Source organism: Cariama cristata, unplaced genomic scaffold (genome assembly GCF_000690535.1).
Source record: "Cariama cristata isolate BGI_N322 unplaced genomic scaffold, ASM69053v1 scaffold8009, whole genome shotgun sequence".
Lineage (NCBI taxonomy): Eukaryota > Metazoa > Chordata > Aves > Cariamiformes > Cariamidae > Cariama > Cariama cristata.
Window position 1 is genome coordinate 155 of NW_009635152.1, and position 12,005 is coordinate 12,159.

The window sequence follows — 12,005 nt, forward strand, 5'->3', positions numbered from 1 at the left end:
CCATCCTTATTTTAATAATAATTTAAATTAATCTTCTCCAAGTTTAGTCTGTTTCACCTGTGACAGTAATTGCTAAGCAATCTGCCTGCCTTTATCTTGACCCACAAGGTTTTTTTCTTATTTTCTCCCCCCATCCTGTTGGGAAAAGAGGAGAGCAGGTTGGTGAGTATCTGGTAGCCAGCCAAGGTCAACCCACCACGGTTGCACTTTCAGCCACAGGAGTTTCGTTCTTCTATTGCAGCCCTTAATTAACTGCACAATGGTCACAACAGAATTTCAATTATTGCACAAATAATTATCAAGATGCAAAATGCTATTTAAATGAGACAACTTAACTCCATATTTACCTCCAAGGCCTGCATTCTCCTTAACAGCATTTTATGCTCCTCGTTCTTGATTTTTTCTTCATAAAATTCCCGAAATGTCATTTTGTAGACTAATTTCATACCATGCTTCTTCGCCATTCTGTCAAAATAATAAGCTTAATCAGAGAAGCCACAAAATTATTGTTATATTTATTTTCAAAGGAACAATTTTAAGCCACAGTGACATCTTATGGCATTCGTTAGAACTACTCTCCTTCTTGGATTTGGTTTTTTTATTAAAGACATTTAGATGAAAAAACCTGCACTACCACCACAAACTGTACTTTTTTTAATTAGGTCAACAAACATCTACACAGAAGTAATTTACACACATTTTAACAGAAAAACGGCTCTTCTCTCAATACACAGAATTAAGTGCTATTTGAACTTCCAGACAGACTACGCTATTTCCCCTGCAGTATCACCACCCTGTCACATCAAATATTATGGATATATTTAGAGAACTTCTTTCTACTTGATTTAGTGCCTTAAATCTCAATTATATGTAGATACTGTGGTCATACAACACTGAAGTTACAGGTGTCAGTGACAGATGCTGGTATTTTTCAGAGAATTCAAATGAAGTCTGTGAAAACATACAGGTTTGAAGGGAAAGCTTAATACTGTTTAACAACCATACTAAGCTTGAATGGCAGGAAAAACCCCAACATGGAAACATTTGTCTGTACCTCAGGAGACAGGCTGGGAAAGGCAAATCTGAATTGACACAGAGGTAACAGCAAAATGTACGCTCACAGATGAAGATGATTTAGAGGAAGAAAAAATAAGCCGTATGAAAAATCCTATGAACAGCCAAGGAAAGATGGAGAAGACAAGAAAGAGGCACCATGGTGAAGAGGATATACAAGAAGGCTTGCCGAAGGACTAAAGAAAGGTAGAATGAAAAAACGTTTGCTGACAGATCCAATCTATCAGATACAGACATTCTCGTGTGAGACCTAGTTTAAGTCTTCACAGCTTCTGACCAGAGCACCTTCGGCTGAGTACAATGGGCAGATTACAGCTGTGGATGGAAAAGCAAGAAACCTCTGCATTTGGAGCAACAACAAAAATGAAGAACTGAAAAAATATGCTAAGAAAGCCAAAATACCATTTTTCTGCAAGTATCATACAATGACACACAAACTAAACAAACGCCTATTATGTTTCACAGCTTTCATTGTGTAATGAATTCAAAAATTAACTTACTCTTCCAGTAATGGAAAGTAAACCAAGAACTCAGGGACATCAACCACTTCTTCCAAGTGGAAATCATACTTGCAGCCAAACAAGGGATATTCTCCCTTCTTTTCAAATTTTACACTGTACACCTCATTCCCAAATGAATTTGTTTCTGAAGCTTCAAGTCGCTTTCTATAAAATGAGACATAAACAAACATTAATTGACCAGTTTTTAATTTAACAGGCGGAGAAAATGATGCATAAGAGGCCTGAAAGTGTTTTTCCCAGTACCACAGCATTCAGTGATCTCTGCAGTTTCCCACCTCCCTTATCTAAGGCAGCAATGAAACAATGAAATGAAGAGAAGCAGCATACTACGTTTTAACAGTTTGTCATTCCTATACAACATACCAAGGACTAAATGGACCTAGAAAATTAACCTTTAGCGCCGACACAGTCTACTGGGACAAGCCAGGCTTCTTGGAACAACCACAGCAAAACCCTGACTGTTATTCCCCAGGCTGTGGCTATTCTGCCACTACTTAAGCTGCTACAGAGGGTTTATGTATGAAGATCTATACCCTATACCAGAAGAGCCACAGGTGCAAGAGACAAGGATTAGTACAGATTTACCTGTTTGAGTCAAGTTCATGAGTGAGATTTTCCTGACTAGAATCCAAAACTGTTGCAAAAAACTTGCTTTTGTTTGCACAAACCTATCAGAGCACTGTAAGAATGACTATCACTTAACAATGCTTCACAGACTTTTGAAAGACTTATAGAAGTACTTACACAAGTTCAAAGCTATTTGGAGTCGTGCCAATGAAATACCCTCCAGGAGAGAGGTTCCCACAAGCATTTTTAAGCATCATGTCAGCCTGCTCATATGTTTCAAATGAGTAATGGTAAACAAATTGACAGCTGCAAATGTCAAAGTGTGTATCTGGATCATTGTATTTGGAAGACAAGAGATCCTGAAACAGATTAAAAAGAAAAAAATTTGTAAGAAAAGGTACAGAAACAAGCATGACTCATTTACGTCTTCCAACAAATACACTACTCCCATAATTCTTTGAAGTTTTTCCTTTCAGCCTCCATTCCTTCACAAGTTCAATAAGAACAAGATGAAAAGGGTAAGAGTAAGAAAAAGTCCTCTGCTACACAGAAAACCATACACAACATTTGGAAACAAGAAGAATACACACGCGTGTTTCAAAGTTACAATGTCCTCAAATTCTATTCATATTGTTAAGTAACACCACCCGAGGTTAGTTACCTAATAGTTTTGAGAGATACTTTACTGCTAAGGGTTTACAACCGGCCACCATTTAGCTGGAAATAATTACTATAATAAAATGAATTTTCAGTTTACTAAGTCTCTGTAATGAGAACTGACCCATTAAACATACAATTGAGAGGAAGAGGGATTGTTTTAAATATGGTGATTTGCACTGCTCACCAAGATGTATTTGTCTGTATTCTCACACACGTACATACGTACACGTGTGCCAGCATACTCCTCCCCACCCCAGACCGAGTAACCAGTAACTCTGAAGAATGTAGAGCCCTTGAAATTTGTCAGGTTAAAGCTTGCCACACTTCGACCCTGCACTCAGCAGTTCTCTAACTCTTCTTGATCAGGCTTCTTTTATACAGTACTAGGAGCCACCGTAAATTACACAGGAGCACACAGGTTCTCCCCAAGGCCCATCATATGCATTCTATGCTTAAGATATTTCATGCTTAAGAGTTCTACCCGAGTTTCTCTTCTCTCCCAGACTTCCCATCCACCCACTCGCTCTCAGACTCTACCAGTTCATGCCACATACTGTCAACGTTCTGTATGTGGCACGACAAAAACGGACACTTCACATACCCATAGCAATTTTATCTGTTTATTTACTTCCCCTCCACATTTTGAGAAAGATACAGGAAAATGAAAAACAGAGGTGGGCAGAATTAGACAAGCTGTGGGAATGAGATTTTGCACTATATACAACATAGACGGTAGAGATACAAAGTCAGGGAGATGAACTTTTGTGTGCATGGACGGCCAGAACCAGAGCATGCAACAGAAAATACATCTTCATTTAAGACTGAGCCGTAGAAGCAACACGAAAATATCCCTTTCTTTCCTGGCCAAGGCGCTTTCCCCTCTCCCCTGACTAATTTTGAGCCAAAAGAGATGATCTGGAACCTGTAACAGACTGTACCCTCAGAAGAACAAGAGGCAAGCAAGAATTCAAGCGAACAACCCCTTCCTGCAAGGCTGAGAAGAACAGGTTCAGCCTTTCCACAGATACGCTGGAACCAGGTAGGCTCTGTCCCCCCGCCTGCATCAGCAGGGCACTCTCAGCCTGCATTTCTAGGAAGCAAAAGCAGTGCGGGTTACAAGACTGTCTCCTAAGCCTCAGCAACACATTCACCAGTGCCTCCACACAGTCCAAGAAATCTGCTCTATCACACAAGTTTTGAAGATATCTATTACAGTAATTAAAATCCTGCTATAAAAAAAATACTGGGATAAGCAAAACGTACAAGTCAAATGAGAAAGTGTTGCTTATTCATTCCAGCATAAACACACAATCACCAAGAGAGTTTCCAAGATCGCATGCTGGCTCCCAGAACACCAGAGGTAAGTAATCACACCCTTCCCCTTGTCAAGTGAAAGAAACTGAAAGCACATTTATTATATGAAAAAAATATTCAGGTTTCAAGAACGTTACACTGAAAAACAGTAACAAAGCACATTTAACTGCATCTTATGCAACTTTTCTGTAACCCGTACGGCTGATTCTCCTGATAGCACAACAATCTGCTCTTAAAAACATAGATGCCAAAAATATTACAGCACTACCATCACTTTCCATACTTGCTTAACAAAGGAATGTTAAATATCCAAAATATTACAAAGCATAGGAACTGTACCTTGGTACTATCTGCTTGTATAAATTCTGCATCAAAAATATGTTCGTTATAACGACATCGGGCTTTCATGTCTTCATATCGCTGCTTGCACTGTTGCACAGAAATGTCAGCAATATCTATATATGGAGAGAGAAATTAAAAAACAAAACAAAGGGTGTAAACTGCTCCCCAGACAAGAAGACTGGAATGATTACTGGAACACACCAGATCCATTATGGCAGGGATTAAAGTTGACCTTCAGTTACACTTTGAGGGGAACACTTTTATTTCCAATTTGTAGAAAAGGAATTTAATTTGCAGGAAGTGTTTGGGATTATAACTCCGTCATTTTCGGTCTTTACTTCAAGATAAAAGTTGCAATCTGCAGATTTTAGAAAGCTCCCATTCTCAAAAGTGCAAAGCAAGCCTCCAAAATTTCAAGCAATGGATACTAGGTGATTGATACTAAGTGCTGTCAGCATTAAGAGTCTAGTATGCATTAGCTAAAACAGTTCAGCTCCCAGCGTTTCTCAAACAGTACTGAAAGCTCTTCATCATCTTACAAATACACAAGATGTTGAAATACCACTATTTCTGATATATTACTGATACATTGCATCATGGAAAATTTTTTTTTAATTTTCTTTTTAAGACCGTTCCTCTTTTTGGGCATCGAGTTTCACTGAATAACAGTTTGCACAAATTTTAAAACTAACAATATGCAATAAATTTACATAAGAACTTTGTAAGTAAATTAACCGGATTTGAAGGCTGCCAACTGAAAAAGGCAAGAAAAAAAACTGTAAAATGTAGAATACCCAGAATAATTCCCTCTAAAGGAATTTTATGAAATTTTAGTATCTAATTAAATTTGAAGTAATACTTCCTCTGATTATCCTTGGGATGCTTTTTGGGAAAAGGTAAGACAGTATCTTCTTCCCAACATCTAAGCAAACTATTTAAACAAAAGATTTTTTTAATCAGCTTTTAGCCCTTCCTCTTTCTGAGTCTGAAAATCTTTAGATGACTGTAACACCCAAGACCATTTTCTGGCACAACATTGTGTGGTTTATTTGTTTTTTAAAATGCAACTCTCCTCTGTGTGTTTTCAGAACAGTTAAAAGTACTACAGGAGATTAGATGTGGAAGAACAGGCCTAAAATACAAAACGTCAGTCTTCCCCAGTGCTACATTTTGCCTAAGACAATCTGTGGCAATTGTGTGTTTCTTTAGTGATATTAGTTTTTATTTATGAGTTGAACTGAAAGCTAATTACACAGAAAATCAATGGTTCTTATATTTATGCTAGCAATCAAGTTGATGTCTTCAGGTTAAAAAACAAAGTAAGACTTTTTGACAGAAGGCGTATCATTGCATTCTTGGGCTTACTGAAAACAGGAAATAATAAAAAGACTGGAGATGTGCTTGGTTTTCCCATAAAATACTGATGTACTTTCTCTGGAAAGTTATTGTGTCTTCTTACCAGTACAGACAAGTTTTTTAATTCTTCCTTTTTTCCATTTCAGCAAGTCTCCACCTTTGCCACATCCTAGATCCAAAACAGTTATATCATTCTTTTTCCGTCGTACCCGATCTATAAATTCACCTAGAAAAACAAAAAGAGAGAAGGCATATACAGGCCTCTGTAATTCACTTGTATTGTACAGAGAAGCCTAAAAGGCCAAAACAGTTTGAGAATTTTAAAACACCTCAGAACTTAATTCGCCTATGTCTTCTTAACATTACAGACTTAAATCTCTTTTCCTAGAAACAACAAATGATGAAAGGAACCGCAAACTTTTAAAACTATGGAGAAGATAATGAATATTTTGTGTGCTTAATGTGCTTTGCATGTAACGTGACTGGAGCTCTGAACTGTCTCCCTGGTAGACAAAGACAAAACTGCACGTCTGTGCGCAAGTAGGGAAACAGGGTTCCCTTTCATTACCATTATAATGAAGGCAGATGTTATTTGAGAGTATGGGAAAGCCTTTTGCAGAAGAGTAAAAGCCAATTAAATGCATCAGCCACAACATTTCCTTGCGGCCACGTTACAAAAATGCATAATGTTTTCCACGCACTCTCCTAGGCCTTGCAATGACATTAGCTACTTGTTTGCTGTCTTTTTACTCTACATATACCAGTTTCATTTTCTCTTCTACCTCCACTCTGTCTAGATTGTCTCTGCTCTGACTGATGTTGGCATATTACGCAAAACACATCAGCATGCTAGCAACTTTTCTTCACAGTAAGAGACATGAAATATATTTTGATACAACTGCTATAACGCCACACTACTGAAATTCATCATGACTGAAAAACTTCGACACAGGCTTCAGGAACAGCTTTATATAAACCTAAATATTGCTTCTAACCGCTCTCATACAACACAACAAAAAGCAGCATGCTAAGACAAATGGTGCCAACATCTCTTGGCATAGATCCCTCTTCGTGATTCTGTGGTGCTGTGCTGATAATTGTTTTCTCTGTTTGCAGATATCTGATGGTTTTGTTTCCTCGCTTTGGAATTAATCTGTGAGACAGCAGACTTTGCCTTTTATAAAAAGCTGCTGATTCTTAAAGAACTACATCCTCTAGTTTTTCATCTTTTAAACCGTTGACTATGGGTAATACAGAAAATATTTATGTCTTCAAGTTTCCTGCAGAGTTGCTTAATCAAGACCTGAGGACAGACTGCTTCAGGAAAATGGCTAAGAAATTATTTGAGACAGATTTAAATAACAAGAACAGCTCAATCTAACAAGAACAGATAGATTCTTTATGATTTAAAGCTGTACCTTTCTCTTTTAAAATGTCACAAAGAACAACAGTTTCCAGTATGAACTTTTTCTAGTTTTCAGGTCAGTTGCTCTTTAAAACTTTAGCACACATGTGGCACTCCAACAATATAAAACACTATCACAGATAGTGATATTTAATTTAAAAATTAAAATTTAATTTAATATAAAATTAAAATAAATATAGATATTTTATTGCACTTGAAAATCTTACCATGTATTAAGAGACAAAGTGCCATAATCAACATCAGAAAGCAGGAAAAAAGTTACATTTTGATACAAAAAATAGTTACAGTTTATTAAAGTCTAAGCAATCAATTAAGTAAGCTTACCAATGAGGACGCTCTTTGTCCAATTATTAAAGTTCCGGAGGTAGAATATGCGAGACTGGCTACGTTTTTCCAATCCAACTTCTTGAAGTTCATTATAATGCGCAGCTACAGCTTGCCCATGGCCTATCTCACGCTGTAGAAACGAGGGAAGGAATAGGGTCAAGTAGTGAATTCTTTTTATTACTCTTTCATTTAATCAAAAGACAAGTGTTCATTTTTAAGGATTTAAGAAAATGAACAAGTAATACTATGAAAAGCACCATAATTATATATATAAAAAACATGTCCCATATCTGTCCTGGTGCTGACGTCAGTACTTCAATTATCACAGAGACAATTCCCTTAAAAATTCAATCCCCTTTTCAGCTGGCCCAAGTAATTTCTGACGTACGATGCCCAGCATATTTACTTCACAGAAAAACTTAACTGTCAGCTCTCTAACACTCTCGCCACTCTCAAAGAATCAGTTTCATTCCCCTTACGCCTGGGATTGAAGAGGATGTTCCTTCTTGAGGACCTTTAAGCTTCTTCAAAAATCCTGCTTCATAAATTCAGAGTTTACACCTAACAGAACCGTATAAACTGCCAATTTGACCAAATTGCCAACTAGCTGATGTTGCATAAAGCCCATGGCCAGAGCTTTAAACAGACCATGGAAAGGGAATGAGAGTAACGACTTGGTAACCTATCCCATTTAATGCTTACAATTAGCTGTAGAAATGTCTATGTTTCAACCTTAACTGTAAATACTCCAAGAGATTTCTGTCCGGTGTGACACAGAGAAGCAGTCTACATCCAGATATTACACTCCTAACATTTCTTCACCTTGAAAATAATCTTCAGTTACATACATGAAGTTAACTGGCAAGCCCAAGCACAAATACAGGCTGGGTGGAGAATGGATGGAGAGCAGCCCTGAGGAGAAGGACTTGGGGGTGCTGGTTGACGAGAAGCTCACCACGACCCAGCAATGTGCACTCACAGCCCAGAAAGCCAACCGTGCCCTGGGCTGCATCCCAAGCAGGGTGGCCAGCAGGTCGAGGGAGGGGATTCTGCCCCTCTGCTCCGCTCTGGTGAGACCCCCCTGCAGTACTGCCTTCAGCTCTGGGGTCCTCGGCACAAGAAGGACATGGATCTGTTGGAGCGAGTCCAGAGGAGGCCACGGAGATGATCCCAGGGCTGGAGCACCTCCCCTATGAGGACAGGCTGAGAGAAGAGAAGGCCTCGGGCAGACCTTAGAGCAGCCTTCCCGAACCTGAAGGGGCCGACAAGAAAGCTGGGGAGGGGCTTTTGACAAGGGCAGGGAGTGACAGGACAAGGGGCAATGGCTTTAAACTAGAAGAGGGCAGATTTAGATGAGACACGAGGAAGAAATTCTTCCCGGTGAGGGGGGGGAGGCAGTGGCAGAGGTTGCCCAGAGAAGCTGTGGCAGTGTTGAAGGCCAGGCTGGATGGGGCTTTGAGCAACCTGGTCTGTTGCAAGGTGTCCCTTGGCAGGGGGGCTGGAACCAGATGGTCTTTAAGGTCCCTTCCAACAAAAGTAACAGAACACGGAGAACCAACACAAATTCTGTGACGCACAAAAGTGTTTGAAATAACAGTACAAACTAGAACGAAGGACTCTCAGTTAAAACCCACAAACATGCTACAAAGCCCCAGTCAGTATGAATTCACATAACAATAAAAAGCATTCCCAACAGTTGACTACAAAAGTCAACATCCCGGTATCTTACAATTCAAATAGCAGCTCCTCAAGGGAAAAGAAGGTTTGCCTGTCTTTAATATACTACATGGATTCTTCAGTGTTTCATATAATTTGGTAAGCTTCAGAATGAACACAGACATCCTTGTCTGGAATCTCTATGACCTCATCATCTGTTTATTACCACACTCAGCTGGCTGATACTAACAAATATTTTGTCCATTTCTAGTCTTTTTTTAGTGTAAGCACAGATGGGTCCCTGAATGGCCCCTGAAGGTGACGTAAGACAGAACAGCTGACTTCAGCAAGTGTGGGGGACATATTCATACAATCCATTAACACATCTCAGCTGCCGCAAGCACAGTTGCAAACAGCCATCAGCAATAACATCTAGATGCTGGCAGCTGTAGTCAATGCAGTCATGTCTCTATACCCTTAAGCTACACAAAATAAATGTACTTCTTGCCCATCTAAACTACCTTATTAAAAAGACGAAAGGGTTAGTAATGTTTCTACCACAACAAAGGGCACCCTTTATTTTAGCAGACTGCTTAGCCATAGATTAACATCCTGGAAAAAATTCTGAACAGAGAAACAAAACATTAGGTCAAAGACATTTTCAAATTATACTTAAATACCGCAAAAGGTCAAGATTAGATTGGATATTACAGGATCAGTTTCTACAAGCTCATATATAATAAAGGACAGCATCATATAAAACAGTACCCTCTTCACCCTCCCAGTTAGAAGGCCAAATACTTTCTGCTACTCTTGCAGTCTTAAAAAAAAAAAAAAAGCATCTGTAAAACTTTCAGTACTTCACTTTGCTAACAAATCATACTGAAAGTGTATCACAGAGGATGCAGTTTGTAGTTTTCTAAATTATGCAATACCTTATTGAGGGAATTAAAGGACAAAATTACCATACGGAAGAATCTCCCGCACACAGATAACCGTAACAACACACAGACAACAACATACAAAACATACGAATTCAAGATGCGGGACTTGGACTAATGCCAGTAAACCCTAGACGACAGTACCAGATTGGTACTACACAGCCGATGGAACGGTAGTCTTAGAATTAGACTAAGCATGCGCTGAGATCAGTTCTCTTAACAAGCCCTCTTTCTCTTCTGTGAAGCCCAAACATAACTTCTGTACCTGTTATTTTGCTAGGAAGCTACCCACAAACTTTGACATTTGGTCTTTCAAGCCGGTTCACATACATTTAGCATAAATATTTTCAACTTTTTCTTGAGCTAAGGCTTTGAAACAAGGATTTGAACATAGCTCAAAACAAATGATACTCACTACTTTCTTAGGAGGTTCATCTTCAGGATCTAAATTCTTCCTTTTTGCTCTGCCATCCTGATTACCACTATCAACTTCTTTTTCATTTTCAGTGGAGTGCACTGTACCTGAAGTTGAACTATCACCTTCCCAACCAATGCCTGAATCTGCCTCTAAAGTACGAGCTGTTTTCTTCACTTCTTCATCCAAACTCTTCTCTACTTCCTGTTCTTCTGTCTGGGTTAAATCAGCCATTTTTGACAGCTCAGTCTCCTTGTCCATTGATCAGAATGGAAATCTACAGAGAGGGGAAAAAAAAACCAACAAACACCAACTATTTTCAGTGTTGAATTTCACTTACTCATGGTTATGATCATGACAGAATACATGCATGATAAAAAAATAACATGCCTTTGCCCTAGACAACACATAGATTTCAAATTTGACTAGTTATTTAATAAAGATATCACAATAAAATAAGGGGAATTTCAAAGTACTCTCATTATAAGATCAAATTAAGATAAATCTTTACTCTTCATCTTTGAGTCTTTCTTGGTTGTCTTTATTGATTTAACTGCAACGTGTTATTGTTTTTGAGCCAGTAATCTCCCTCTTCCCCTCCCCATAAAAAGTAACCTACAAATCACTTTAAGTTTAGAAACATAAGCTGACAGAGTCCCTCAAATTACTAAATTCATTATTTAATCCGATATGTTTTCAAATGGATGTCCTCAAAGAAATATCAAGGTGTTTTTGATGAGCAAATTTTCACATCTGGATCTGGTTCTGGATTTTCAAGCTGGCCAAGAACATCCACTACAGCTCAGGCTTCACTAATACTTGGAGTCCTCAGCTGTAACTGCATTTCCGTATCTCCACTTCACAAGTACCTACGCAGTCCGTAGGACTGCAAATCACCGCTATGATGCCGATTCACTCCCCAGCACATCCCAGCGTTCTTTACACCATCATCAGGATGCAGGGCATCTACTTTTTAGTAAGGCACAGCAGAGGATAATTTTTCTAAAACAGGAGGCTATTTCAGTCTAACAAAGCACACGCACACTCCACTGTATCCAGGCTTAAGTCTCCTAATGAGGGCCAAAACACATCCATCAAGGGGACCACTACACAGAGACCCCAGAGCAGCCTTCCTCAAAATAGATGACCTCAAAGCATAACTTACAGAAATAATTTTTCCACTCGGGTACAGCATCTAACTCACGCTTCCGAAGAAGCGCGCCCTTTCTTATCTTCACCTGGCTGTTCCAAGCACTTCACCAGATCCTTTTAAGGCCTAAATTTAGAGACGGACAGAATTTCATAACCGGTGATGGCAACCAAGCGCCCAGGGGGCAGCTCCTTCGGAGGAAGGGCCGGAGAGCTCCAGGCGCCAGGGGAACGGGGCTGCGCTCGCGGCCCATGCA

The 12,005-nt window shown here is 39.2% G+C and overlaps 1 protein-coding gene across 1 annotated transcript; it reads right to left on the bottom strand.

Annotated features, from left to right (window-relative positions):
* Positions 1–317: 317 nt before the first annotated feature.
* On the bottom strand, positions 318–10,877 carry RNMT (RNA (guanine-7-) methyltransferase). The gene is made up of 7 exons (XM_009707413.1): positions 10,600–10,877; positions 7,585–7,717; positions 5,938–6,060; positions 4,476–4,591; positions 2,340–2,521; positions 1,575–1,739; positions 318–465 (listed from the first exon to the last, which is right to left on the bottom strand). Exons 1-7 carry the CDS (start codon positions 10,858–10,860, stop codon positions 318–320), a joined length of 1,128 nt encoding a protein of 375 aa, XP_009705715.1. The 5' UTR covers positions 10,861–10,877.
* Positions 10,878–12,005: the final 1,128 nt, after the last annotated feature.